Here is a 25,786-nt window from a genome sequence, read left to right on the forward strand (position 1 = left end):
GATGGATGGATGGATGGATGGATGGATGGATGGATGGATGGATGGATTTTTATGACACACTAATTTGAGAAATACAAATTCTGAAAAATAGTAATTAAGTAAAAAAAAAAAAGGTTTGTGAGCTCAGTCATCAAGATAGATAACAAGAAAAAGTTTAAATCACATCATCTTGATCAGTTTCTTTAAGTGATTAATATTTTGTCTCCCATCCAAAGTACTTTGTGGAAGACTAGGTAGACAAAGAAGGCTACCTATGGGACAGATCTGGTTGGCGGGCCGCAGACTCATGAAGTCCTCCGGATAGGAGGCGAAAAGGTTCTCACATAAAGAAACTGGTCCAGGTGACATGATTTAACCTTTTTGTTAGTAATGAAACAGTCTATTTTAAACTAAAACATTTTTAGCAAGAACAGTTTTCACCAATTTTACCCATTTTTTTGTCAGTTTCACTTTTTAATGATCCTGCCAGCATTAAACTTTGATTTTATTCCCAACAGAATAAAACCTGGAAGAAAAATTGAAATGCATCAAACAACAACAAAATCAGTCTCTTGTTCAGCCAGACTGAATCTGTTTTTCTAGATATGTTGTTATTGTAGATGTTGTGGTCACCTAGTGGCACCACCTGAACATTTCAGCTCTTTTCATTTCAGTCAGAAAAACATTCTACAGACAAAGAAAAAACAATTTTAGAACATATTTAGAGTGGAAAATTGTACTTGAATCTTTTAATTTTCTCATCCCTCTCCAAGTGTTACAAATCTTTGCCACTTTCTAATTTAAACTTTAAAATTTGTTGAAAATGTTCAATACCTCACAAATGAAAACATCATTTTTTCTACAATATTTCACAGATTCATCCTTGACTTGTATTAGTTAGAGTGTAGTTTTCCTTGTTACTGTGCATCTGAGGAGTATCTGACATTTCCATTCAGGTGATGATATAGAATCGTATTTGAAACTTTACAAAATGTTTCTTAATGTTCTTGCTGTTGGACCTGTTGCCATAACACTTGCTGATGTCTTTACATCTCGTCAGAAATCATCCAACTTTACTTCTGATCTATAGTTACTCATTACTTCATTGTTTTCTTTATTTTCTTTTACATCTTCAGTGTTACCTTTTTAAAGCCCAAAGTTATCTGTTCAGTTTTCATCCACACATTCTTCAGCTAGTTTCAGCTATATCAGAATCAGAATAAGCTTTATTCTCCTTGTACCGAGTGTAGTAGTCACGTAGGTACGTGCCACTAGTTGTAGTATGACAATATATCCCCGTATATATGCATACTTTTTCACGAGTTCCTCATCTTTCTGACTGTGTAATGTCGTGCCTTGAATTTAACAGAAATGTAACGAGAGACGTTATTATCTTTGACCCATCAAATGAATGCGGTCATTTATTTTCAGAATCAAAGTTTAACATCAAACATTTACATTAATTTGGCAAAATATGAAAATAATAACAGACAAGTTTCACAGAAAATGAGCTTCGAATCACTCAGCGGTGATCGAGGACTTTGCTTCAGATATTCCTAAGATATCTGTACTGATTTTAGAAGAGAGAGAAGAGTTTAAGATGAAATGGAGATTTATCTTACAGAGAAATATGTGAGGGAATTAATCTGTTTGACCAGAAATTGCACGCTCCATGAGATCTCAGCTTGCCTCCGGTACACTTTAGTCGAAGAGGAGACCGTTACCTGGTTGACGTAGGTCAGCTCGATAGAGAATCCTCCAGACTTTTTCCAGCGTCTCCATTGAGGACTACCAAACCCTCAGAGAGTCGTACGTGGTTTTCAAACAGAAATTATAATCCCAAAACGTCTCTGGATCATCTTGAATGCGTTTGCACCCAAGAATTCTGAACTCCTTTCATTCTTCAGAACTTCTCAGACTCTTAATTGTCAGCAACTCTCTAGTTCTTCATCTCCCGAATTCTTTTCCATTCTCTTCTGAACTGGGAAGTTGCCACATTTTAAATGGGTCGACTTCCGGTTCAATTTAGAGCTTTCTGATTCGTGGATGTACCAGAAAGAGGTGTGTTTTTGTGACGTAAGATGTTATCTAAGCCAAGGTCGGAGAATGAGATTGTTCAACAACTGACAGAGAGATTATTGCAGAAAAGCAGACTTCGTGGAGTCAACTCTTGGTAATCTTCTGAAAAAGTTTAAACATGACATCTTTCTCGGTAAACATTTTAGTTGACCGAAAACCGACCTTTCACATACTTACAAAACTTAGCTCATTTCAGACAGAAAATCAAGAAATGCATATTAACCTGATTTCTTCTTTGAATGAGGAATAAAAATCATTACTTACTGTTTATGTGAAATAAAAATGAGTAGTTCTTTTCAACCTGTAGCATTGAGTGAACTAACGCCATTTGATTATCAAACATTTGTAAACAGTGATGATCATAGAGAATTGTCTTTTCTGCTTGATTAATTCAAGAAAGAAAGTCATCAGATGGCTCAGACTGTATTCAGATCAATGAAATAACAGTCCCTGTCCATCTGATAGATTTGAGGTCATCAGGGTCAGATCAGGGTCAGACCAGGTTCACTACACGAGACATGAGAACATGTGCGTACAGTCGTCTGAAAGATGGACGGAGTGCACGAAGCTGCTGCTATGAAGCGCGGCCCTCTTATTCCTATTCAGAATAACATTTTTAGATAGAAAAAGGGACAAAACCATGAGGAGAGGGTAGAGACATTAGAAAAAAGATCTCTTCGCACCTTGTCCTTATAAGGCAAGATTTAAGACATCAAAAAACTCTGCCAACCAAAAACACATTTATGAACACGTGCATTTGCATTTACAAACGAGGCGATCCATGAAGCACTAACAGATAGTTCATTGTCCTGTCATGATGGTGGTCAGCTGGCACAGTTCTAATAATACTCCACAGAAGGGGGGGGGGGGGTTGCGATAGACAAAGCTTTTCCTTAGTTTACATATTTCCCAGGAGAAATTGATAAGTCGGCCTGTTCTGCGGCCAGCTGGGGAGAGGTTCAGATAACCACAGTTGTTGATTTATTCAGGAAGACTATTTTACCTGTCAGCCTTGAGTCTGTACTGATAACTTTCAAGGTCCAAATGTCCAGATTAGGGTGCATTTCACTGGTCCGTGCTTACGAGCCTCTTCAAGATGGTGTTTTCATGTTGAAGAGTCCCAAAGCCGCAGGTGGCATGCGATTCAAATCACCTCCAACTTACGGTTTCACTCGTAAATCATCTGATTTTGAGTCCTCCAGCACGAACCAGACCTTCACATAGACAGCAGCCTGACGAGGTCCAAGTTAGCTGCAGCCGTCTTCTTTGTGTGTTGATAAGACAGGGTCCAGACTATTCCAAACACAGAAAACCTGTTATCATAAATCCAATTATTGGCAATTTCAGCATCCTCTGTCGGTAGCAGAGGTAAACACATCCCCTCCAAGATATATCCAGCTGCCTGCCTCCGAGCAGTTAAGAGTTCTCCAGGACCCTATCTCTTTGTTGAAAGAATTTGTAATAAACGTTGAAAGTCCAGTTGGTCAAATTCAAAACAGTAGTTTCTATTTCGGGAGATGTGTAAAAAAAAATAGGAGCTGCTCCGATACACAGACAGAGAGCAAAGCAATAAAGCAGGAGGGAAACAGGAAGCGGGAAGGAATGCGTGCGCCTCCTTTGAAAGCTTGAGAGGAAAATATGTTTGGACTGCATCCATCCATCCATCCATCCATCCATCCATCCATCCATCATCTTTGGCCACTTCTTCCTTTTTGGGTTGCGGGGGTCACTGGTGCCCATGTCCAGCAGTCACTGTGCGAGAGGCGGGGGATACCTGGACAGATCTCCAGTCCATCGCAGGGACACCTGGACAGTCTATCACAGGGACAAATAGAGACAAACGAGACAAACAACCTTTCACACTCTCACTCACACCTAGAGAGAGGGATGTCCACAGAAGTTTTCATATGTGGGCCACACAAAATCACTCAAAGGGCCGCAAAAGGCCCTCGAGCAGAACTTTGGACTCCCATGGTTTAGAGTTACCAGTCAGCCCAACATGCATGTTTTTGGTCTGTGCCTTTTTTAATATAATTCATAAAACTTAATTGACGTTTCCTTGATTTATTGATCATTAGAGTTGTCACTTCTGAGGGAGGTTTGAGCGGGAGGGAAAAATGTGGGCTGGAGGGGGGTTCCGGGTCCAGTGGCCCGCAGCCAGCTCCCGTCATTAACAATTGTTATTTGTCATTTTCAACATTCAGAGCCCGTGTCATGCTGTTTGAACTATCCATCCATCCATTATCTTTACCCGCTTCTTCCATTTTGGGTCACGGGGGTCGCTGGTGTCCATGTCCAGCAATCACTGTGCGAGGGGCGGGGTACACCCTGGACAGGTCTCCAGTTCATCACAGGGACACATGGAGACAAACGAGACAAACAACCATTCACTCTCTCATTCACACCTAGGGACAATTTAGAGTTACCAATCAGCCTAACATGCATGTTTTTGGACTGTGGGAGGAAACCGGAGCACCCGGAGAAAACCCACGCATGCACGGAGAGAACACGCAAACTCCACCCAGAAAGGCCCCCGGACCGGGATTTGATCCAGGGACCTGCTCGCTGAGAGGCAGCAGCTCTACCAGTTGTGCCACCGTGCTGCCTGTTCAAACTATCTTTACAGAATTGGCCTCTAAAAATAAACTCACCTTGACATATAGAAAAGCTGTTCACATTAATATTCAGTAGATTGCATTAAATTTCTTTCAGCAGCTGAGTGGTTCCTAGACAAATTTACATGACTATATTTAGTGAGAACTGCTAAAAGGGCAGTGCATTGGCTGTGGGGGAGGCGTGCTGTGTTTGTGAGGTGCAAAAATGTGTGTGCATGTGTGCAGATGTTTAGGTGTTCAGTTGGTAGCCTTTACTACCAGCATGTTTGATTTCTGGAGTAGGTTTCATAACCTCCAGCTTTGTTGTACGACTCATTTCATTTGTCAGAGCATGGTGACTGTGTAGTTAGCTTTAACCGCTAAACAGTGAGTGACACGTCTATTGAAACCTCTGCTTTCACCCCGTGTGTGTGTCTGTGTGGTAAATTACACACTGTATTTACACTGAGGCTGCTGCAATCAATATTCAGGGACAACAACAAATGTTTTTCCAGCTTGTCATAAGTTTGAAATCTGCTTTTCATCAAAGACAAAATGAAAACAGTAATACACTTTGTTTTCTATTTGAAAAGATTTCTGACCAAACAATTTCTGGATACAATTATCTTTGTTAAATATCCTGATGCATGCTCAATAAAATAAAAAGTGAATCATTGATTTTTTTTTTTCCACAATGGAACAAGTCAAACATCAAATGCTGCAGCTATGAAAGTGTATCAATTTTTAAAGGTAATTTTGAATTTGATTTGAGCAACACATCTGAAAAAGGAGAAGAAAGCAGCAAAAGGCTGATGGCCCAACCAAAAATGTTCCCATGTATAAGGTGCTGTAAAAATACAGACACATATCTGAAGTGACCTTCAGACAGAGAACAGTCAAGCTGCAGAGCAATTTAAAATCAAAACCTTAGTATGCAAATTGAATGTCAAATGCATTTATAAAAAACAAACTGTAAGTAGAACACGTAAAGAAGAGAACATTAATGGTGAGTTAGGCTGTGAGGTGTTGAGAAAGATTGTCTTCTCAGATAAAATGAGTGTTGAAGGTAGAGCAACTCTGTTCTTAAAGTACTTATTGTAGCAGCTTGTTGCTCCTTGTGGAGCTAACAATAAGAAAGGTCTGGAATGAAACATAGAAGAAACAAGCATAGTTTAAGGCTATGTGACTGAGTCTTTGATGTAGCAGAGAACTGGTGCAGGTGGTGTTGTGGTCAGCAGTGTTGTCTCAGATCAAAGATGCTCTTGTTTGGTTCTTGGCTGAGTAGTGGAGTTAGCATGGGCTTCCAGTACGTATGGTGGTTTTGCGGGGGGTACTTTGCTTTTCGTATATGGCTCTCTCACAGTTTCAGTTGAAAAAGAGTCTATGGATGAGAAGAAAACCTCTTTCGAGAACAAATAAAATAGTCTGGATGCCTTTTAAAAATACTCAGACGATCATCATGTCCTGGATGACCTAAGGATTAGGAATGTCATATGTTTGGATGAACTACTGGGACAAACTCAAGAACCCCACCCCTCCTAGCTAACACTAGCTAACACATCAACAATTTTATTACAGAAAACTATCATTGATGATGTCACAAATATTTTTTACTCATTCATTGAACTCTTTCTGCAGATTACAAATGGCCACTGCCGTCTGACCTTTGCCCTATCTGGATCTACCTGGATGTCCTGTTCTCCACAGCATCCATCATGCACCTCTGTGCCATCTCTCTGGATCGATATATCGCCATACGTAACCCGATCCACCACAGCCGCTTCAATTCCCACACCAAGGCTCGTGTGAAGATCATGGCTGTGTGGACAATTTCTGTCGGTAAGCACCTTTGCACCAGGTTAACTCAAAGCAGCTTTTTATTTCATACTGATAAATTCTGACATCAGCAGCTATGTCAGTAAAAACATATTTTAAGCTACTGTTGATAAGAAGGTGTTATGTTTGTTTATTTGTCATATGCAGATTAACACAAGGTCAACAATGCAATGAAATGTTCAGGATGAGAAGAACCGATTTGACTCGCTAAGAAAAACAAAACAAGAATTACTGCAGCGTGCAATTAAAGTACAAAATAAAGTAACAAAGGGAAAAGAAATATAACATGTATAAGGTCCAAAATAAATATAGTAAACAATATGATAGAATATAATGGTGCAGGTAGGATGAATTAGAATTAATAAGTATTTCAAGGTAGTAATATAAAAAGTGGATGGTTGGATAAATAAGACATCTTGAAAATAAAATCTTGAGATGATTAAAATAAGATTAAAATAATTATTCATGATGCTGATCTCATGCTGCTGGTTTATTTCATGCTGCTGTGTTCATTCCTCCTCATCTGCACACAGTTTGTGCTGCTGTTGTTTGGAACATTGTTTTGTACTATTAGTGGATTAGTTTAGCGTATTTCTTAGTTCATGTCTTGGATCCTATTACTGTTTTTTTTTAACAATTTGTATTTTTGTTGGCTGTAACTGGGACTCTGTGTAGATAGTTTTGTTCCACCTGATGTACCACATGTGATGTGAATGTAAAGACACTTTGACTGTGACCTAAAAAAGTAATTAACTGATCAGAACATTTAGTATTTAATTATTTATTTTATACAGACAAAATATAAAAGTTATGTACAAATTGTGGTATTAGACTGAAATGAAAAATAAACATGAATACAAATAAATATAATTCTTTATTAACTGATTCGGGTAGAATAAACACTTTTGCATATTTTTGTTTTGTTTATTTAAAAAAAAAACTAAAACTAATATTTACAGTCTGTAATATACTGTATGTTAGAACATAGTAAAGCACTTCCAGTGCACAGCAGGTAGAAAATAGCATAAAATAATGAAGCTTGTGCATAAACTATTGTATATGTCTCATTTTAAAAATCTAATCAAAGTGATCAGAAATTAGTTTGTCACAAACTGATCCCTTTCTCGGACCGACTGGTGCATCCAAATGCAGCACAGCCATGGTAACCCAACCAACCTACAAAGAGTTTATTTAAGTTAATCTATATAAATATATCGTACCACACAAAGAAATATAGGGATATGTACAATTACACAGTAAACTTTTCTCTTGTTTCACCCTCAACATTTCAATTAGGATTTGTAATTTTCTTCCAATTATTTCTTACGTTTGTTTATGTGCGATCGAACAGTGCATACAAAGACAGTCTGAGCTTTGTGGATTAACTAATTTAAAAATGTGGGAACACCACCTGACAGAGCTAAAAATACAATATAATCATAATAAACAACTTGAAAAGCTCTGAGGTGTACTAGTATCTACACAGTAATAAGGTCGGTGGCATTTTGTTAAAAGAGGTGGGACACCATCTTATTTATCTTGAAGCAGAGACAGAGCCAAAGCTTAAAGTCCTCCATCACCGAGTCTGGGTGTTAGTTTCAGCATCAGCTGTAATACAAGCAGGTTGCTCATGCATTGCAGGGCAAGGCAGGTCTTGCAGCCACGCTGCTGCAATACTGTAGAACAAATGCTGATAATAGTTTTATTTTTATTAAGTACTTTAATTACATATTGTAATGATAGTGTGCACCTACTGTTTTTAGTTTGGAGCAAGCCCAAATTGAATTTTGGACTCAGTGCAGCTCCTAGAGATCAAGTGTTCCCTAAAGAGCTCCATGTCAATTTCAGAGTTTCTATCTGCCAAATTGTGACATCAGATGCTTAGAAGATGGGAAATACCTCATTCTTCCCAATGGATAAAGTGGATACTACCTCCAGCTGAGTAAATGTTGTAACTTACAATCTATGAACTGATGTGACAGGTATTAGTAAACCATTGTAGTGGACTAGGCCTCCGACCAAAACCTGCCTTTGAAGACCTTCATGGGACAAGAACTGTTATTTCATTGATTTGAATCCAGAAATACAAATTATCTCATCCAGAGACTTTCTAATTGTATCCTGAACTAATCAATTGAAAGAACACTCTCTTTTTATATTATCATTACTATTTTACAATATCGTGATAAATCAAAAGTGTGTTTAGTTCATACCATTTCTAAATGTTGAAGTGAACCACTCATTTTAAATCAACTGTGAAACAGTATTAATTATTTTTTAATCCGCATTTAAATTAGAAATCAAGTTAAATGTCTATTTTACAAAGTAATTATGCATTTTTGATCTTCTGTCTGAAATGAGAAAGAGCGATGTTGGTCAAAAGTCGGAGACAGTCAAAAACAAGTTGTTAGAACAGGCTGTCGTGTTTTTAAACCTCTCAGACAGTAAATAAGAGAACTGGCACCTGCAGTGTTTCTCACTTCGCCAAAACATTTCTCTGTCTGTTCCTAAACATTTCTGCTGTTTTCTTGACTTGAAAAAACCCTTTGATGTCACTAGAACCACACCCCTGTTGGTTGCTTCAACCAATCAGGACTTCCTAAAGTGACCAGAAGCAGAACTCTTCAAAAGTCGACACTTCCTGGAACTGTCAGTCTGCTGAGTCTTCTGAGTTTTTCTGAGTCTTCTGGGGTTCTGTGGAGTAGTTCTGGAGTTTTTCCACTGCTGAGTGGAACTTCTGACTCAGTTTTCCAGTCTGATGGAGGCATCCATCTCTGCTGGGGGCACGGCGCCTCGCTGTGACTATCACCAGGCGAATGCCCTACAACTTCTGAGGAAGTTTGTTCTGTAGAACGGAGTATCTCACAACTTCTGCCGAGTCGCAGCCGCCCTGAGGAGACGCTGAAAGGTAGCGTGCCAGGGACCTCTTGACCGTAGCGGACCCATCCTCTGCCAAGGTAAAGAGTCGTCACGAGCTTCACTACAAGTGTACTGCGGGTGAACTGCGTTTGGAAGGAGCGTGTTGTTCTGGTCTACAGACATACATCTTCTTTCAACATCTTCCTTTAAACTCCTCCATAATTTCCCATCTTTAAAACTCTTCTATCCTGCCAGTAATTAATCTAGAAGCCTTCAGAAATGTCTGTTGTTTTTATTAAGTAAAACGTGCCAAGTTTTATTAATCAGAACCAGATCAGTCTAATCAAGTGTACGTTTTGATGTTAAATTTTGATTCTGTTAATAAATGACCACATTTATTTTGATGGTTCAAAGAAAATTAACGTCTCGTGTCACTGATTAAACCATCTACGTACGGTACCTCTGTCACATATCTGTAAGTAGCTCGAAAAAGAGAGAACCCGTTATTAAAATATGACTGTAGTGAAGCTCTGAAGCTAACCTAGCCTTTAGAACACTACACCATTAAAACAAACCCTAAGACTTGTATTTTTCTTCAAGGCTCAGCTGACAGCGACGTACCTGGAGCTGCAAGCTGATTATCTGGACATCAACAGAACACCTGAACTGATAGATGAGTTTGTTGCAAAGAAGATTCAGCTCTGCCACAAATATCTTGATCTCTTTAATATGCAGATAAATATTCTGTGTACTACATGCACAACACATACAAGCAAGAAGCTAGGGAGAAAATAAGTTTTAATTGTTTTAGCTTTATGTGGGCAGCATGGTGGCGCAACTGGTAGAGCTGCTGCCTCTCAGCGAGCAGGTCCTTGGTTCAAACCCCGGTCCAGGGGTCTTTCTGGGTGGAGTTTGCATGTTCTCTCCGTGCATGCGTGGGTTATCTCCGGGTACTCCGGTTTCCTCCCACAGACCAAAAACATGCATGTTAGACTGATTGGTAACTCTAAATTGTCCCTAGGTGAGAGAGTGAATGGTCGTTTGTCTCTATGTGTCCCTGTGATATACTGGAGATCTGTCTAGGGTGTACCCCGCCCCTCGCACAGTGATTGCTGGACACTGGCACCAGCGACCCCCACGACTCAAAAAGGAAGATGTGGGTAAAGATAATGGATGGCTGGATGGATGGTCCCTGGGACCCTGTGCACACAGTTTTGTTCCACCTCATGTACCACATGTGATGCGAATGACAGTAAAGAACCTTGACCTTGATTATTATCAAGAGTTCAGTAATCTGACAGCTTGTGGATAATAACTGTCTTTGAGGTTTTTTTGTGCGTGATGGCAGACTCTCGTCTGCCTGAGAGTAGTAGATGGAAGAGTCCTTGTGCTGGGTGGGTGTGGTCCTTAATGATGCTGCGTGCTTTACGCAGACATCGGCTGTGGTAGATGTCCTGGATGGTGTGGATACTGCTACCAGTGATGTCCTCTTCTCTTTGCACCACCCTCTGTAGTTCTTTCTGATTGGTACAGTTCCCTTACCACCCTGTGATGCAGCCTGTCAGCAGGCTCCCCATGGTGCACCTATAAAAGTTAGTGAGGATGCTGGTGTTTGTATCAAACTTATTTATTATTCTTAGGAAGAAGAGTCTTTGTTGGGCTTTACTTGACCACAGTGTCTGTATGTAATGTCCAGTACAGATCCTCAGTAATGTGAACACAGAGGAACTTGAAGCTGCTGACTTACTCCACCTCAGCGTTGTTTATGTTAATGGTGGAGTGCTGACCACCACGCTGTCTCTTGAAGTTCACTATCATCTAATTTGTTTTGCTGACATTTGCTGATATGAATTTAGAGGCTTTTTGCATTCTTAAGGCAGACCGTTTTAAAAACAGTTCTATTACGTAGGACAGATCAAGCATCTTTCATCAGCACTTCCTGTAACACAGGGGTCAAATAAAGTTCAAACACTAAACAGAAAGAAGAATTGATGAAAAATGTTAACATTAAAACCTCGTCTGCCTCAATCTTGTTGTCATAAATAGTTTTCTGCCTAGAAATTCAAATTGAGGTAGTTGTAAAATATAAAGTTTATTGATTTTCACAAGCAATTGTAGAGATATTTTTTTCTTTTACTTCGTTCATATTTTATCATTTAAATAAATATTCCTTTGCATGACAGGAAGTGGGGCAATTTAGTCTAATAACCAAACTAAATGTTGTTTTACACTTAAAAACATCAGATTTTTAAAATGATGCAACAATTTCATGCATATTGAAATGAGGACTGTTAAAAAAAATGTGCAATCATGCATTTAAGATTAAACCTTATAATGATATTTAGTTTTCCAAAGTTGTACAAAGCATGTACAAGTTTTTAAACTAGCTTTACCTCTTAAAGTCTTTATTTGAGAAGCTAAGAGTTTCTGACATGTTCTGCGCTGCCACAGAGCTAATTAAAATACTGACCATTAATGTAAACAAAGACCTTATCGTTTGCTTTAACTTCATAGCACTCTGTTATTCACAAGATATTCCAGGATCTTGATAAGTCCAGCATGTTTACCTAATGTGAAATAGACATGTACTTATTGTAAGTTAGATTAAACAGGAATGACTTTAGCCAAACTACATAGAGGGGAACCCTGAGCTGGAAGCTTCATCTCAATCTACTATGGCACAAACCAGCAGATGACTGCTACAAGCAAAAAGGCTCAGGCTGGAAAACTAGGAAAACATGTAATTAGCCACATAGGAAAGAGATCAGCATTTGTTTGGGTTGAGGCGGCGTCATGCAAGTAGTGTGGCATACTTAAACCAGACTTGGGCAACATATGGTCCAAGGGCCAAAGTGGCCCTTGAACAACATCCATCTGGCCTCTAAAATCCTCAATTGAAAACATATTTTAATGAACAACAAAGTCCATGCTCAATAATCCAGGTATAAAATCCAACATTTTTCAGTCAGGTCATCTGGACAGTTTCTTTTTTTTTTGTGCTGAAACGTTTCGCCTTCGATCCGGAATGCTTCAACCAGTTTGACAAGACTGTCAACAAGGAAGAGGGCCGGCAATGGAGGAGGGGCGTACCAAAGAAACCATCTAATCAGAAGCGGAACTGGTTTGTTCCACTTTGGAGTAAGCTGTTGGAGGAAGAATCAGTTTTGTTGTGTGTTTCCTTGACTGATGAAGCCTTCTGGATCGAAGGTGAAACGTTTCAGCACAAAAAAAAAAAAAAAAACTGTCCAGATGACCTGACTGAAAAATGTTGGATATTTTAATGAAGTTATTGAAAACCTGCATTTTATCAATAAACTTGGGTCTATGTTAGACATCTTGGACAAATACATTTAAAACATTTGCCTTAAGAGAAACTTTTTTCAAGTCATGTTTCCAGAACTAGAATGAACTTTAAAGACTCCAAAACGCAAACATTTTATTGTTTTCATATTTAAGCTAACAAACATGTTGTCACAAGAGGAAGTTTATAGAAATTATAATATGATTGTAAGAGTACAGGGCTTTTTTTAATCAAACATGCTAATTCTGCTACAACAAGAAAAACCCTTGAAAATGTCTTCCCGAAAGAAAACTTGTTTTTCATTTATCTACAAGGCTCTGATTGCTTAAATATCTCAATTTGGCCCTCTGGAAAGAACATGTCTGTATGTGATCAGCGCAACACAAGTTTGATGGATGTATGAAAGAAAAATAAAAATAAAATCTGTAATGAAACAAAAAATGTTACATGCATCATTCTATCTGCCTTTTTAAAATCAATGCAACTTCTATCAGTTTTAGTTAAATAGTATATAAACTAGAAATTATTCTAAGCTGTCTGCAATTGTTCCCATCGTTTGTCGTAAAGAGCAGTTCACAAGATCAGGATCATTCGTGAACATCACCAACACCAAATTACAAAAACAACAGAAGGAACATACCAAAAGTACAACTCAGACGCCCATCTCCAAAGGTTCTGGGGACAGACGTGATCCAAAATGAGTCCAATTCACAGGGTTCCCACTTTGCAGACCAGCAAGTGAAGGATACATTGCTTGTGCCTGGCACTGTTTGGATGACAAAAGACTGCGTGTGATCAAAGCATGGAAGTGCAAATTGATGTCTATGCATCAACAAATCTGATTTAATATGGCATGACTGGTGACATGCAACATTTTTAACAACAAACCTAAACCAATTGAAACAATTTTTCTAGGAAATGTGTTTTAGTCCAGATGACCTGACTGAAAATTGTTGGATTGTATACCTGGATTATTGAGTATGGACTTTGTTGGTTTTGAACCAGTTTGACATGACTGTCGATGAGGGAGAGGGCTGGCACCGGAGGAGGGGGCGTGCCAAAGAGACCATCTTAGCACCAACATAACTGGTTTGTTCTACTTTGGAGTAAGATGTTGGGGGAAGAATCAGTTTATTGGTGTGTGTTTCCTTGACTGATGAAGCCTTCTGGATGGAAGATAAAATCTTTCAGCACAAAATAAGAAACTATCCAGATGACCTGACTGAAAACTGGATTATTGAGCATGGACTTTGTTTGTTCTAGTCCATTTGTTTTAAAAATTTGTAGTTGTTACTAAGCAAATGACATTGGCTACTGATCCATCCATCCATCCATTACCTTTAGCCGCTTCTTCCTTTTTGGGTCGTGGGGATCACTGGTGCCCATATCCAGCAGTCACTGAGAGAGAAGTGGAGGACACCCTGAACATGTCTCCAGTCCATCACAGGGACACCTGGACAGGTCTCCAGTCCATCACAGGGACACATAGAGACAAACGAGACAAACAACCATTAACGCTCTCTCTTTCTCTCTCACCTAGGGACAATTTAGTTAACAATCAGCCTAACATGCATGTTTTTGGTCTGTGGGAAGAAACCAGAGTACCTGGAGAAAACCCACGCAACACGGAGAGAACATGCAAACTCCTCCCAGAAAGGCCCCCGTCCAGGATTTGAACCGAGGCGACCTGCTTGCTGAGAGGCGGCAGCTCTACCAACTGTGCCACCCTGCTGCCCACTGATGCATACCATCCATCCATTATCTTACGCTAATTCTGAAGTCGGGTCGCAGGGGCAGCAGCTTGAGCACGGAGGCCCAGACATCTCTTTCCACAGCCACCTCTTCCAGATCTTCTGGGAGGATTCCAAGGCGTTCCCAGGCCAACCGAGAAACATAGTCACTCCAGCGTGTCCTGGGTCTTCCCCCAGGTCTCCTCCCAGTTGGACATGCCTGAAGCTCCTCTCTACGGAGGCGCCCAGGGGCATCCTTACCAGATGCCTGAACCACTTCAACTGGCTCCTCTCAATGTGGAGGAGTAGCGGTTCTACTCTGAGTCTCTCCCAAATAACTGAACTTCTCACCCTGTCTCTAAAGGAAAGGCCAGCTACCCTGCGGAGGAAACTCATTTCAACCACCTGTATCTGCAATCTCATTCTTTCAGTCACTACCCAGAGCTCATGACCATAGGTGAGGGTAGGAACGTAGACCGACTGATAAACAGAGAGCTTTGCCTTACAGCTCAGCTCTCTCTTCACCACAATGGACCGGTACAGATTCCCCAATACTGAAGATGCTGCACCAATCTGTCAATCTCACGCTCCATTTTTCCCTCATTCGTGAACAAAATCCTGAGATACTTGAACTCCTCCACTTGAGGCAGAACCTCACCCTCAACCTGAAGAGAGCAAGCCACCCTTTTCCGGTTGAGGACAATGACCTCAGATTTGGAGGTCCCAATTCTCATCCCAGCCGCTTCACACTCGGCTGCAAACTGCTCCAATGAGAGCTGAAGATCACAGCACGATGACGCCAACAGGACCACATCATCTGCAAAGAGCAGAGATGGAATCCTGAGGCCACTGAACCGGAAACCCTCCGCCAGCTGGCTGCACCAAGAAATTCTGTCCATAAAAGTTATGAACAGAATCGGTGACAACGGGCAGACCTAGCGGAGTCCTTCTCCCACCCTGAAGGGGTTCGACTTACTGCCGGCAATACGAACCAAACTCTCACACCGCTTGTATAGGACTGAACAGCCTGGAACAATGGGCCTCCAATCCCATACTCACGGAGCACCCCCCACAGTGTACCCCGAGGAACACGGTCAAATGCCTTCTCCAAGTCCACAAAACACATGTAGACTGGATGGGCAAACTCCCATGGCCCCTCAAGGACCCTAGTGAGGGTAAAGAGCAGATCCAGTGTTCCATGGCCAGGACAGAATCCACATTGTTCCTCCTGGATCTGAGATTCGACCAACAAACTTACTCGCTTCTCCAGTACCCCTGAATAGAGCTTACCAGGGAGGCTAAGGAGAGTGATACCGCTATAATTGGAGCACACCCTCCGGTCCCCCTTTTTGAAGAGGGGAACCACCACCCCAGTTTGCCAGTCCAGTGGCACTGCCCCCGATGTCCACACGACGTTGAAAAGGCGTGTCAGCCAAGACAGCCCCCAACATCCAGAGCCTTAAGGAAATCAGGGTGAATCTTATCCACCCCCGGAGCTCTGCTGCCTCTGAGCGTTTTAACTACCTAAGTGACCTCAGCCACGGATATAGATGGATCAACTCCAAAGTCCCCCGACTCAGCTTCCTCCATGGAAGACATGCTGGTGGGATTGAGAAGGTCCGAGAAGTATTCCTTCCACTTCCTGATGACATCACTGGTTGAGGTCAACAGCTCCCCACTTTCACTGAACACAGTGTTAGTAAAGTGCTGCTTTCCCCTCCTCAGCCGCCTGATGGTTTCCCAGAATCTCCTCGGAGCCGACCGAGAGTCTCTATCCAAGGTCTCACCGAACTCCTCCCACATCCGAGCTTTTGCCTCAGCAACAGCCAAGGCTGCACACCTCTTGGCCCTCGGTACTCCTTAGCTGCCTCCAGAGTCCCACTGGCCAACAAGGCCCGATAGGACTCCTTCTTTCAGCTTGACAGCCTCCCTAACCCGGGGTGTCCACCACCGAGTTCGTGGATGACCATTGCGAGAAGCACTGACAACCTTGTAGCCACAGCTCAAGGCAGCTACCTCAACAAGCAAGGTGCGGAACATGGCCCACTCAGACTCTATGACCCCCACCTCAGCTGGGATGCAGTTAAATCTCTCCCTGAGGTGTGAGTTGAGATCTCTCTGATGGGTTCTTCTGCCAGGCGTTCCCAGCAAACCCTCACTACACGTTTGGGTCTACCGGGTCTGTCCGACAACTTCCCCCACCATCTGATCCAACTCACTACCAGGTGGTGATCAGTTGACAGCTCAGCTCCTCTCTTTACCCGAGTGTCCAAAACAAACGGCCGCAAATCAAATGATACGACTATGAAGTCAATCATCGATCTACAACCTAGGGCGTCCTGGCGCCAAGTGTACTTATGGACACCCTTATGTTAGAACATGGTGTTCTTGATGGACAAACTATGACTAGCACAGAAGTCCAACGACAGAACACCACGTGGGTTCAGATCAGAGAGGCTGTTCCTCCCAATCACGCCCCTCCAGGTCACACTGTCATTACCCACGTGGGCATTGAAGTCCCCCAGCAGGATAAAGGAGTCCCCAGCTGGCGCACCTTCCAGCACCCCTGCCAAGGACCCCAAGAGGGCCTGATACTCTGAACTGTAATTCAGCGCGTAGGCACAAACAACAGTCAGAGTCTGTCCCCCCACCCAAAGGCAAAGGGAAGCCACCCTCTCATCTACCGGGGAAAACTCCAACACACAGGCACCAAGTCGTGGGGGGGGTTGGGGGCTACAAGTAGACCCACACCAGCTTGACGCCTCTCACCATGGACAACTCCAGAGTGGAATAAGGTCCAACCCCTCTCAAGGAGATCAGTTCCAGAGCCCATGCTGTGCGTCGAGGTGAGCCCAACTATATCTAGTCGATATCTCTCAACCTTGCGCACAAGCTCAGGCTCCTTCCCCGCCAGAGAGGTTACATTCCATGTCCCAAGAGCTAGCTTTGGTAAGCCAGGGTCAGAGCGCCAAGGTTCCCGCCTTTGGCCACTGCCCATGGCATCATGCACCCGACTTTTATGGCCCTTCCTGCAGGTGGTTGGTCCACAGGAAGCTGATGCATACCTTAAAAAAATAAAAAATTAAATAAACCCAGCTGACAAAAACTATGGTTTGACTCATATGTGTAGACCATCTGTGGTGGTTTGATCAAATTTAAAGTATGACACAACCTGGAGACAGATGAAACATCAAGAAGAAAAGATTGTTGTGGTCAAAGAAGAAACAGTTAATATAATCTGATTTTTTTAAATGTAAACACATATTAATGTACAGTGACAAAAATTATGATTCATAGTAATAATCCATTGTGTTGTGTTCATTTATCAGAGGCTATTCTTAAGTAGATGCCACTGGTAGCGGAAAAAGTGACAGCAAATTCAATTTAATCATGCAAGTAGGAGGGCAGTCAGCTCCCAAGATGCAATTTTCCAGCAAACACAAGTGAAGTTTATTACTCAATATATTTTTTTATGGTGGACAGAAAACAATCAGGTCCTGATAATTGGCTTCTGTCTGTGTGGCTGGTTTCCAGCTGTTCAGGTCAATGAACCTAGATGAAGAGGAAATGTTTTGATAGGGTAGTAGTTGAAAACCTGCAGCCATACAGTGATAGAGATGTTGGGAGGTATAAGCAGACTTCTGATTAGTTCTGAATGTCTATTATTTACACTCACTAGGCAATAAAATGGGCAGCATGGTGGCACAAATGGTAGAGCTGCTGCCTCTCAGCGAGCAGGTCCCTGGTTCAAATCCCGGTCCGGAGGCCTTTCTGGTTTGAGTTTGCATGTTCTCTCCGTGGATGTGTGGGTTTTCTCCGGGTGCTCCGGTTTCCTCCCACAGGCCAAAAACATGCATGTTAGGCTGAGTGGTAACTCTAAATTGTCCCTAGGTGTGAGTGATTGTCTCGTTTGTCTCTATGTGTCCCTGTGATGGACTTGCGACCTGTCCAGGGTGTACCTCGCCCCTCGTAATGTGATTGCCGGACATGGGCACCGGCGACCCCCGTGACCCAGAATGGAAAAAGCGGGTAAAAGACAATGGATGGATGGATGGAAAAGCAATAAAATTAATAAAAGAAAGAACAGCATGATGACTTCAGGTAGCAAGGTTAAAGAAAAAGCTATATATTTGTTCAACAGCTTATACAAATTTCTTTTTAAATTCTTCTTGGCCTTAATTGAATTAATTAGGATAATAAATGATTGTAAAACTTGGGAAGCAAAACTGTAATTGTTGAGATTTTTTAAGACAGAAGCACAAACTGGATATCAAATTTGTTTCATTCCTAAATATACCCAGAACTTGGAACATAAAATAAGAAACTTTTTTTGTACAATATACAGTATAAAGAAATAATTCTAATTAAAATAAACAGCATAGCTATGTCCCCTGTTTCTGAGGGATTTGAGTAATGAATAAATTTTTTGTCATCTTGTAAGGTTTTTGGGCACCTGGTAAGGATGCCACCTGGGCGCCTCCCTAGGGAGGTGCTTTGGGCATGTCCGAATGGGAGGAGACCCCGAAGACCCAGGACACACTGGAGAGACTACGTCTCTCAGTTGGCCTGGGAACACTTTGGGGTCCTCCCAGAAGAATTGGGAGAGGTGGCTGTGGAAAGAGAAGTCTGGACCTCCCTGCTCAAGCTGCTGCCCCCAAGACCCGACTTTGGATCAAGTGGAAGATAATGGATGGATAGATGGATGGATGGATGGATGCATTTTTGTAATTTTTTAGATGTTTTTCTGGACTGGAAATGAACAGGGAATGCCAGGCAAGCTTATTGTTTTTGGTGCAATTTTTTCCAGTTTTCTAGGGGTCATGGGAGTTTGCCCAATCTACATGTGTTTTGTGGACTTGGAGAAAGCTTTCGGCCATGATTCTTGGGGTACACTGTGGGAGGTGCTCCATGAGTATGGGATTGGGGGCCCATTGTTATGGTCTGTTTGGTCCCTATACAAGCGGTGAGAGAGTTTGTTTCACATTGCTGGTAGTACGCCAGACCCCTTCACATATAACAAGATTCTGCTTGGGTGCCCTGCCTTATTGTTCCACATTTTCATGGTTCAAGGTTCAAGGTAACTTTATTGCCATTTGCATCACATGTGGTACATGAAGTGGAATGAAACTGTGTATTCAAGGTCCCAGTTCCACCCAAAAATAACAATAATATGAAGTATATAAAAAATAAATTGTATTCAAGGATCTAACGATAAATGCTTTAGACTGATCATGATTTGTCAATAATACTATAATATGATATATTAAACAGCAGCCTGAACATGAGTCTGTTGTGAGTAGATGGGTATGAATACAGCAGTTTATGGGTAAGAAATCAGCAACATGGATAATCAGCAGCACAAAGTGTCAAATCTCCAATTAAAGTGGAATTACAGTGATGTTCCTGGTTAGGGATTTATGAGTCTAACTGCTTCAGGGAGAAAGCTGTTCCTCAGCTTTCCTCAGCTCACCTTTGCCATAAATGTTTTAAAAAATCTAAACATAATAAACTGATGTTTGGTTTACCAATTTCTTATTGAAGTGGTTTGAAATGTTTTGTCCCCGACTTGTCAAAAACATTCTCAGTTTCAGACACATTTCATTTTGGGACCTAAACTTGTTTGTAATTAGTGATTTAGAAACTATTTCAAATGAGCAATAATAATTAGCCACATAATTTTATTTGTGAAACCCAAAATATGTATCGCTACAATGAGCCACCAGAAAGAAACAACTTGAACAAAAGCTAAAAGAAGTGCTATGAATGAGAGCGCCGCCACCTTCAGATGGATGAAGTAGACGAAAGAGACGTAACAGGCAGATTAAAACTAATTAAGATTTTAACAGTTATTTTTATTATTGAGTTCAGGTTTTATTCTCCCAAGTCTGCCGATTTAGTAGCATTTTTAAAGTCCAATTAAATGAGATCAAAGAAACAATTGTGCACGGATAACTTAAATATTATTTTATCTTGGTTATAGGCAAAGTTGGCAAGAGCAAAAAATAAAAATCAAGTTAAAGAAAATGACAAGAAAAAACTGAAATTGGAGAAGCTTCTGTCTAACTCCTTAACTTCATTAAACCTACCAAACCTTATTTATTCATTGTGTTTTCCCTAAATTTCATTGATCAGAAAGAGAAGTACTAATTGTTTAGAGTCAGTTGTCAGCCTCAACTAATTTGCTCAGTCTCTTGGCAGCCCTAAGGTCTCTGTTTGCTTCCTGCTGCCTTCATTTTATTACCTCTGTGATTGTGTGCTGCTTTGGCTCCTAATGACCAATCCAAGCTAAAGCTGCCAGTTCCTATTCAAACCCTTCTTACCATCCCAGGTTCCCAGCATGATAGTCAAATTTCACTCAAAATTTACATTATCTTTAAATAAATTATTGAATAATAGTTTCCCCATGTCCCAGTATGCTTTGGAGATACAGTTGACTTTTTAAGAAAAGGTGCCTAACTTTACTGCAGCCCCAGATACATTAAGGTAGTTTAAAAAAGGATGTACGGTATTTAGATATAACTACAGAGTTGCCTCTAAAAATATATATATATAAAGATATTTTCTGTAGCTGACTGCTCAATTATTTCCATTTTTTTATGCATTTTTGACTGATTAGAATTGTACTCTCGTGCATTCAGAAGCTTCAGAAAGTGTTTTGCAGCATCAGGATGCTAAACATATGAGACTCTTGCATCTGTTATTTTAGTTAGGTCGTGCTATAGGTGGATATATGCTTGCAGCATTTATGGAGTGTCAGTAAGATTAAAAAAATAATAATAACTCTGGCTGTAGAATAGATGAGAATAAAATAAAATAGAGCGGATTTCCACTTCTTTTTTCATTGTTTCAGAAACAAGAGTACTACAGTTACAAATACCGCTAAAAATAAATGCAATAGAACATAAAACTGAACAATGACCTGCACACATAAAATTAAAGAAAAAAATAAATAAAAAAATAAAAAAACTGGTGCCTCTCTCTAAGATAATAGAGTTGTGTGTTGAACAGCATGACATTATAAGTTGCTCTTTAGTCTGTCTGATGCACCTCTGATGAGTCTATCTCCTTCCAGGGGGCAGTAGTGAGAACAGATGATGGGGTGAGTGTGGGCCCTTAAAACACAGCAGGCCTTTTTTGAGGTTGGTTAGTGTAAGTGTCTTTAAAAGGGTTGTGGTGTGCCAATTATGTGCTCGGCTGCCCTCACCACCTGCTGTAGATACTTTCTGTCTTCTGCAGTACAGCTGGAAAACCACAGTGTGCAGCAGCAGGTCAAGAGGCTCTTGATTACACTTCAGTGAAAGTTTATTAAGAGGTGGTGAGGGAGATGAGCCTGCCTAAGCTTTTATTGCCTGGTGATAGATATTTTTGGTATATGAGAGTTCAGTCAAAATTTGAGCCTAAGCATCTTCACCTTTTCTACCTACTCCTTGAGTGTAAAGGAAGAAAAGTGCTCAATGTGTCATGAAGTCCATTGTCTGAATACCATTTCTTAAATGCTGAACCTCACTATGGTACAGTCTTGTTCTTGTTAGTTATCAGTCTTAATGTGGTATCACCAGCACATTTTACATTAATGAATGGTATTACGGGTGTGAAAAGAGAGTAAATTAGAGTCCCGAGGATGGTCCCCTGTGGAGTGCCATTGTTCAAGACAAGGGTTGATGAGCTACAATCCTGACATACTAACTTGCATACTTTGTATAAAGACAGGAATAAATGTTTCATTCTGTATATCCCCTTTGATAAAATGTACATGTAAATAAAATACTAAACTTGAATAAATTTTGAAACTTGGAATTTTACAAGCAAATTTTATTAACATGTTGCATAAACTGAACAAGACAACTTCTTATTGTGATTGTATTGCAAAAAAACAATAAAATCATATAGAAAGATACCAATTTTAACTTAGAGATTCTCAAAGAAAAAACATTTCATAAAAGAAGAGGAAAGCAAGTGTTATTTAGGAAATTGGATAAAAGACAAAAAAAAAATATAAAAGTAAGCATAAAGTAATGAATTGATTTAATCAAAGGCCACAGCAAACATGACTGTCTTCAAGTTTGTTTTAAAGGAACTCGTAGTCCAACGGGTCTGGTTTGCTCCAGATTATTGGAGGATAAAAAATGATTGCAGCTCTAGAAACAGAGAGCAAATTTGATCCAGACAAGCTCAGTCGTCTTCCTGGTTCATAGTAAGTGGTTCACTTCCAGTTCCAGTAAGCTGATGGACGGCAGCTCCACCTGGCTTCTCTGTAGTCTTTTATTTTCAAACTGACCCGTTTTTCAAACCGGACTAAAATTGGTCCCCTTCCAACGGAATTCAGTGTTCAGTGATTCAGAGAGCCGGACGAGACTGTCCAAAAAAATCTTTCGGCCCAAGACCGACCGCTCCCACCCCACCAGTCATTCTGAGCGCACCCTGCCGGCCAGGTGACCCCTCGAGCTGGAGAAGGTCCGGTGTTTTTTTTCTCTCTCTCTGGACCCCAACCGAACTTCTCATCTGGACATCCTTATGCATGCTCAATAATCCAGGTAGAAAAATCTAAAAAAGTTAAATCTGGTTCTCTGGACATTCAAAAAACAACATTAAACAATTAAACATTAACATCATTAAACAGGGGTGGGTGAAGGCCTCCGTGTTCAACTGTCCCCCTCTTACAATGCTGTTATTGGTATGGTATGGTATAAAGTTTATTCATTTTTAAAAAGTACAAAACAATTCCATAACAATATTAAAAAAAAGATACAAAAGATTTAAAATGAAAGGCGGCAGAAAGAAGAAAAAATCTTATTATATCTGCCCCTTTTTTCAAACAATTATTTCAATCATAATAATCTTCATATAACAGAACAAAATGAATAACTCTTTCTAATTTTTCTAATTCTAATACAAAAACACACTAAGCTACTTCATATATACATTTTTTAACAATTCAGCTTTGATCTTTTTCTTAAATGTGCACATTGACACGAAGTCAGTCCCAGCAGTTCTTCCTCTGATTTCATCCTCAAATGGTGTCCCCATTGAGTTTGTTGATTCCTATAAATATTTGGGTATCTTGGTCGACTCACATCTCTCTTTTAAGCTCCATGTGGAAAACTTGGTAAAGAAACTGAAAGTTAAACTGGGTTTCTTTTTCAGAAACGAATCCTGTCTAACTCTGAATGTTAGGAAACACCTTGTATCTGTGACTTTCCTTCCCTCCATTGATTACGGTGACATTATTTACATGAACGCTCCTACAAGAACCTGCAGATGTTGGATGCTGCAGATGTTGGATGCTGTCTATCATGGTGCACTAAGATTCATAACTGGCTGTGATTATCGTACCCACCACTGCACCCTGTATTCACTGGTTAACTGGACATCATTAACTTCACACAGACTCTCTCACTGGTACATTTTCATCTTTAAATCACTTCTTGGTCTGCTGCCTTCATACATCTCCTCCTACATGTCTCTGCGTGAGTGCAGCTACAGCGTGCGCTCTCAGGACATTATTACCTGCAGTGTTCCCTCAACGAGGACTGAACTAGGCAAAAGGACCTTCTCCTACTCTGCTCCTGTTTCCTGGAATATCTTGCAAAAAGATCTGAAGCTCTCGACCTTGACCTCTCTAAGAATCTGTTGGACTCCTGGCAGGGACCAATGCAGACATGTTCCTGTTTTTAGTTTTCTACATTCGCCTTATAACCTAGATGTTTTGCTATTTTTTTGCCTTTTTTTTTTTTATTTGTTAAAAAATAATAATCTGTATGCCTCTTTTATGATTGTCTGTTGTTGTTGCTGTTGTCCATTGTTGTCATCTTTCTTTGTTGAAATCAGGTCTCTCTTGTAAATGAGTCCTTGAGGCTCAATGGGATTTACCTGTATAAATAAAGGTTGAATGAATAATGCAGCAGAAAACCAAATATGTATTTTGGACCCACACCATGCACTTTGTAAATTAGCAGCAATATTTGAAAGTCATTCCTATGCGCAACAGCCATGTCAATGTCCTCAAATCTGGACAGATGAGCTGGACTCGATTAAGGCCTCTAACAGTCAGCTCGTGGTTCTCTGGTTGAGGGAAGTTTGTTTCTACACACACCATTCATAGTCCACGAGACACACAACACAGGGCTCCTGGGAAATCCCTCCTGCTGCAGTATACGTCACAGCAAGGATTTCTTCCACCAGTCTCCACTCCGTTCCTGCATCTGCCATTTGGTCAAATCTGTCATGAAAAGCACCTCTTTTCAGCAGGCAGACTCTTCCATGCACGATAATAATAATACTTTATAAAGCCCTTTAAAACAACCACAGCTGCCACAAAGTGATATACATATAAAATCAAGAACATTTAAACACATAAAACAGTTCTTAAAACATTAAGATCAATAAAAACAATGCAGAACAAATTCAGTGTGTGCTAAAAGCCAGGGAGTAAAAATGTGTTTTTAAAAGAGTTTAAAAACTGGACAGTGAGTGAGCTCGTCTGATGAGAAGAGGGAGATCGTTCCACAGTCTTGGAGCAGCAACAGAGAAAGCTCTGTCCCATGTCCCACGATGTCTGTGTAATCTTCATCCAGGCATTTTTGACTATAAGTGTGTTTTGAAGAGATGTACAAATGAATGTTTGAGCACTTTTCTGCCTTAACAAACACACCTCCTAACTTCTGACTAATCACACAATTCTTTGCTCAGACTCATGTGACAAGGGGCAGGTGAAGCTGCTTTAAGATAAATGCATGAATGTTTCCTAATTCCTGCCGGGACTTCAGTCTTTTGATTTTACTTATATTCTTAAAGTGGTAGAAGTCTTTGTATATGTCCTAATGTGGTGGTTCAAACTCGAGTCAGAGTCAGTGATCGCACCAAGGTTTCAGGCTTTGTTGGATCTTTTTAGCCTCATGGACTGTGGATGTGGGCTAACTTGTTCTTTTCTCTTTAGCTTCAAAAGCTAAATGTGAAAAATTAGGTTCCCTTCATGGACTCGTTAATCTGGGTCACTTATTAAAGTGATCAGATTCACTGTAACCTGTCACACTGTGACCATATCAGCCTTAGTCTGCAGTTTTCATGTAAGTTTATGACCCAAATTATTTGAGTTCACACTGTTTAAGGTGAGTTTTAACTTGATTCAGCAACTCAACTCATCTTAGTCTGAAGCATATCCAGAGATTCAGCTGTCGTGCCAGCAAGTCTGTCAACTGTTGGCACACTGCCAGAGAACATTTAGGATCTGATTTTATTGAGACTTTAAATGAGACTTGGTTAAGTGTGAAGATCATTAACCTGTGTGAGTCAGTAACTGAAAAGTGCTACCAAAAGAAATGAGATTGATGGAGCACGCAGATGTTAAACAAGAGGCCATTTGTGTCAAGGATCTGATGGCAGAGGATCCCACACACAAACTCAGAATG

General features: G+C 40.7%; 1 protein-coding gene across 1 annotated transcript in view; it reads left to right on the forward strand.

The window, feature by feature from the left end:
* The window catches only part of htr2aa (5-hydroxytryptamine (serotonin) receptor 2A, genome duplicate a), a 232,839-nt gene that overhangs the window by 146,926 nt on the left and 60,127 nt on the right, over positions 1-25,786 (forward strand). The window contains exon 2 of the mRNA XM_037686635.1: positions 6,291-6,491. Coding sequence (XP_037542563.1) covers positions 6,291-6,491 — 201 coding nt within the window. The remainder of the gene's footprint in view (positions 1-6,290; positions 6,492-25,786) is intronic.

Source organism: Nematolebias whitei, chromosome 13, assembly GCF_014905685.2.
Source record: "Nematolebias whitei isolate Nwh7 chromosome 13, NemWhi1, whole genome shotgun sequence".
Taxonomy (NCBI): Eukaryota; Metazoa; Chordata; class Actinopteri; order Cyprinodontiformes; family Rivulidae; genus Nematolebias; species Nematolebias whitei.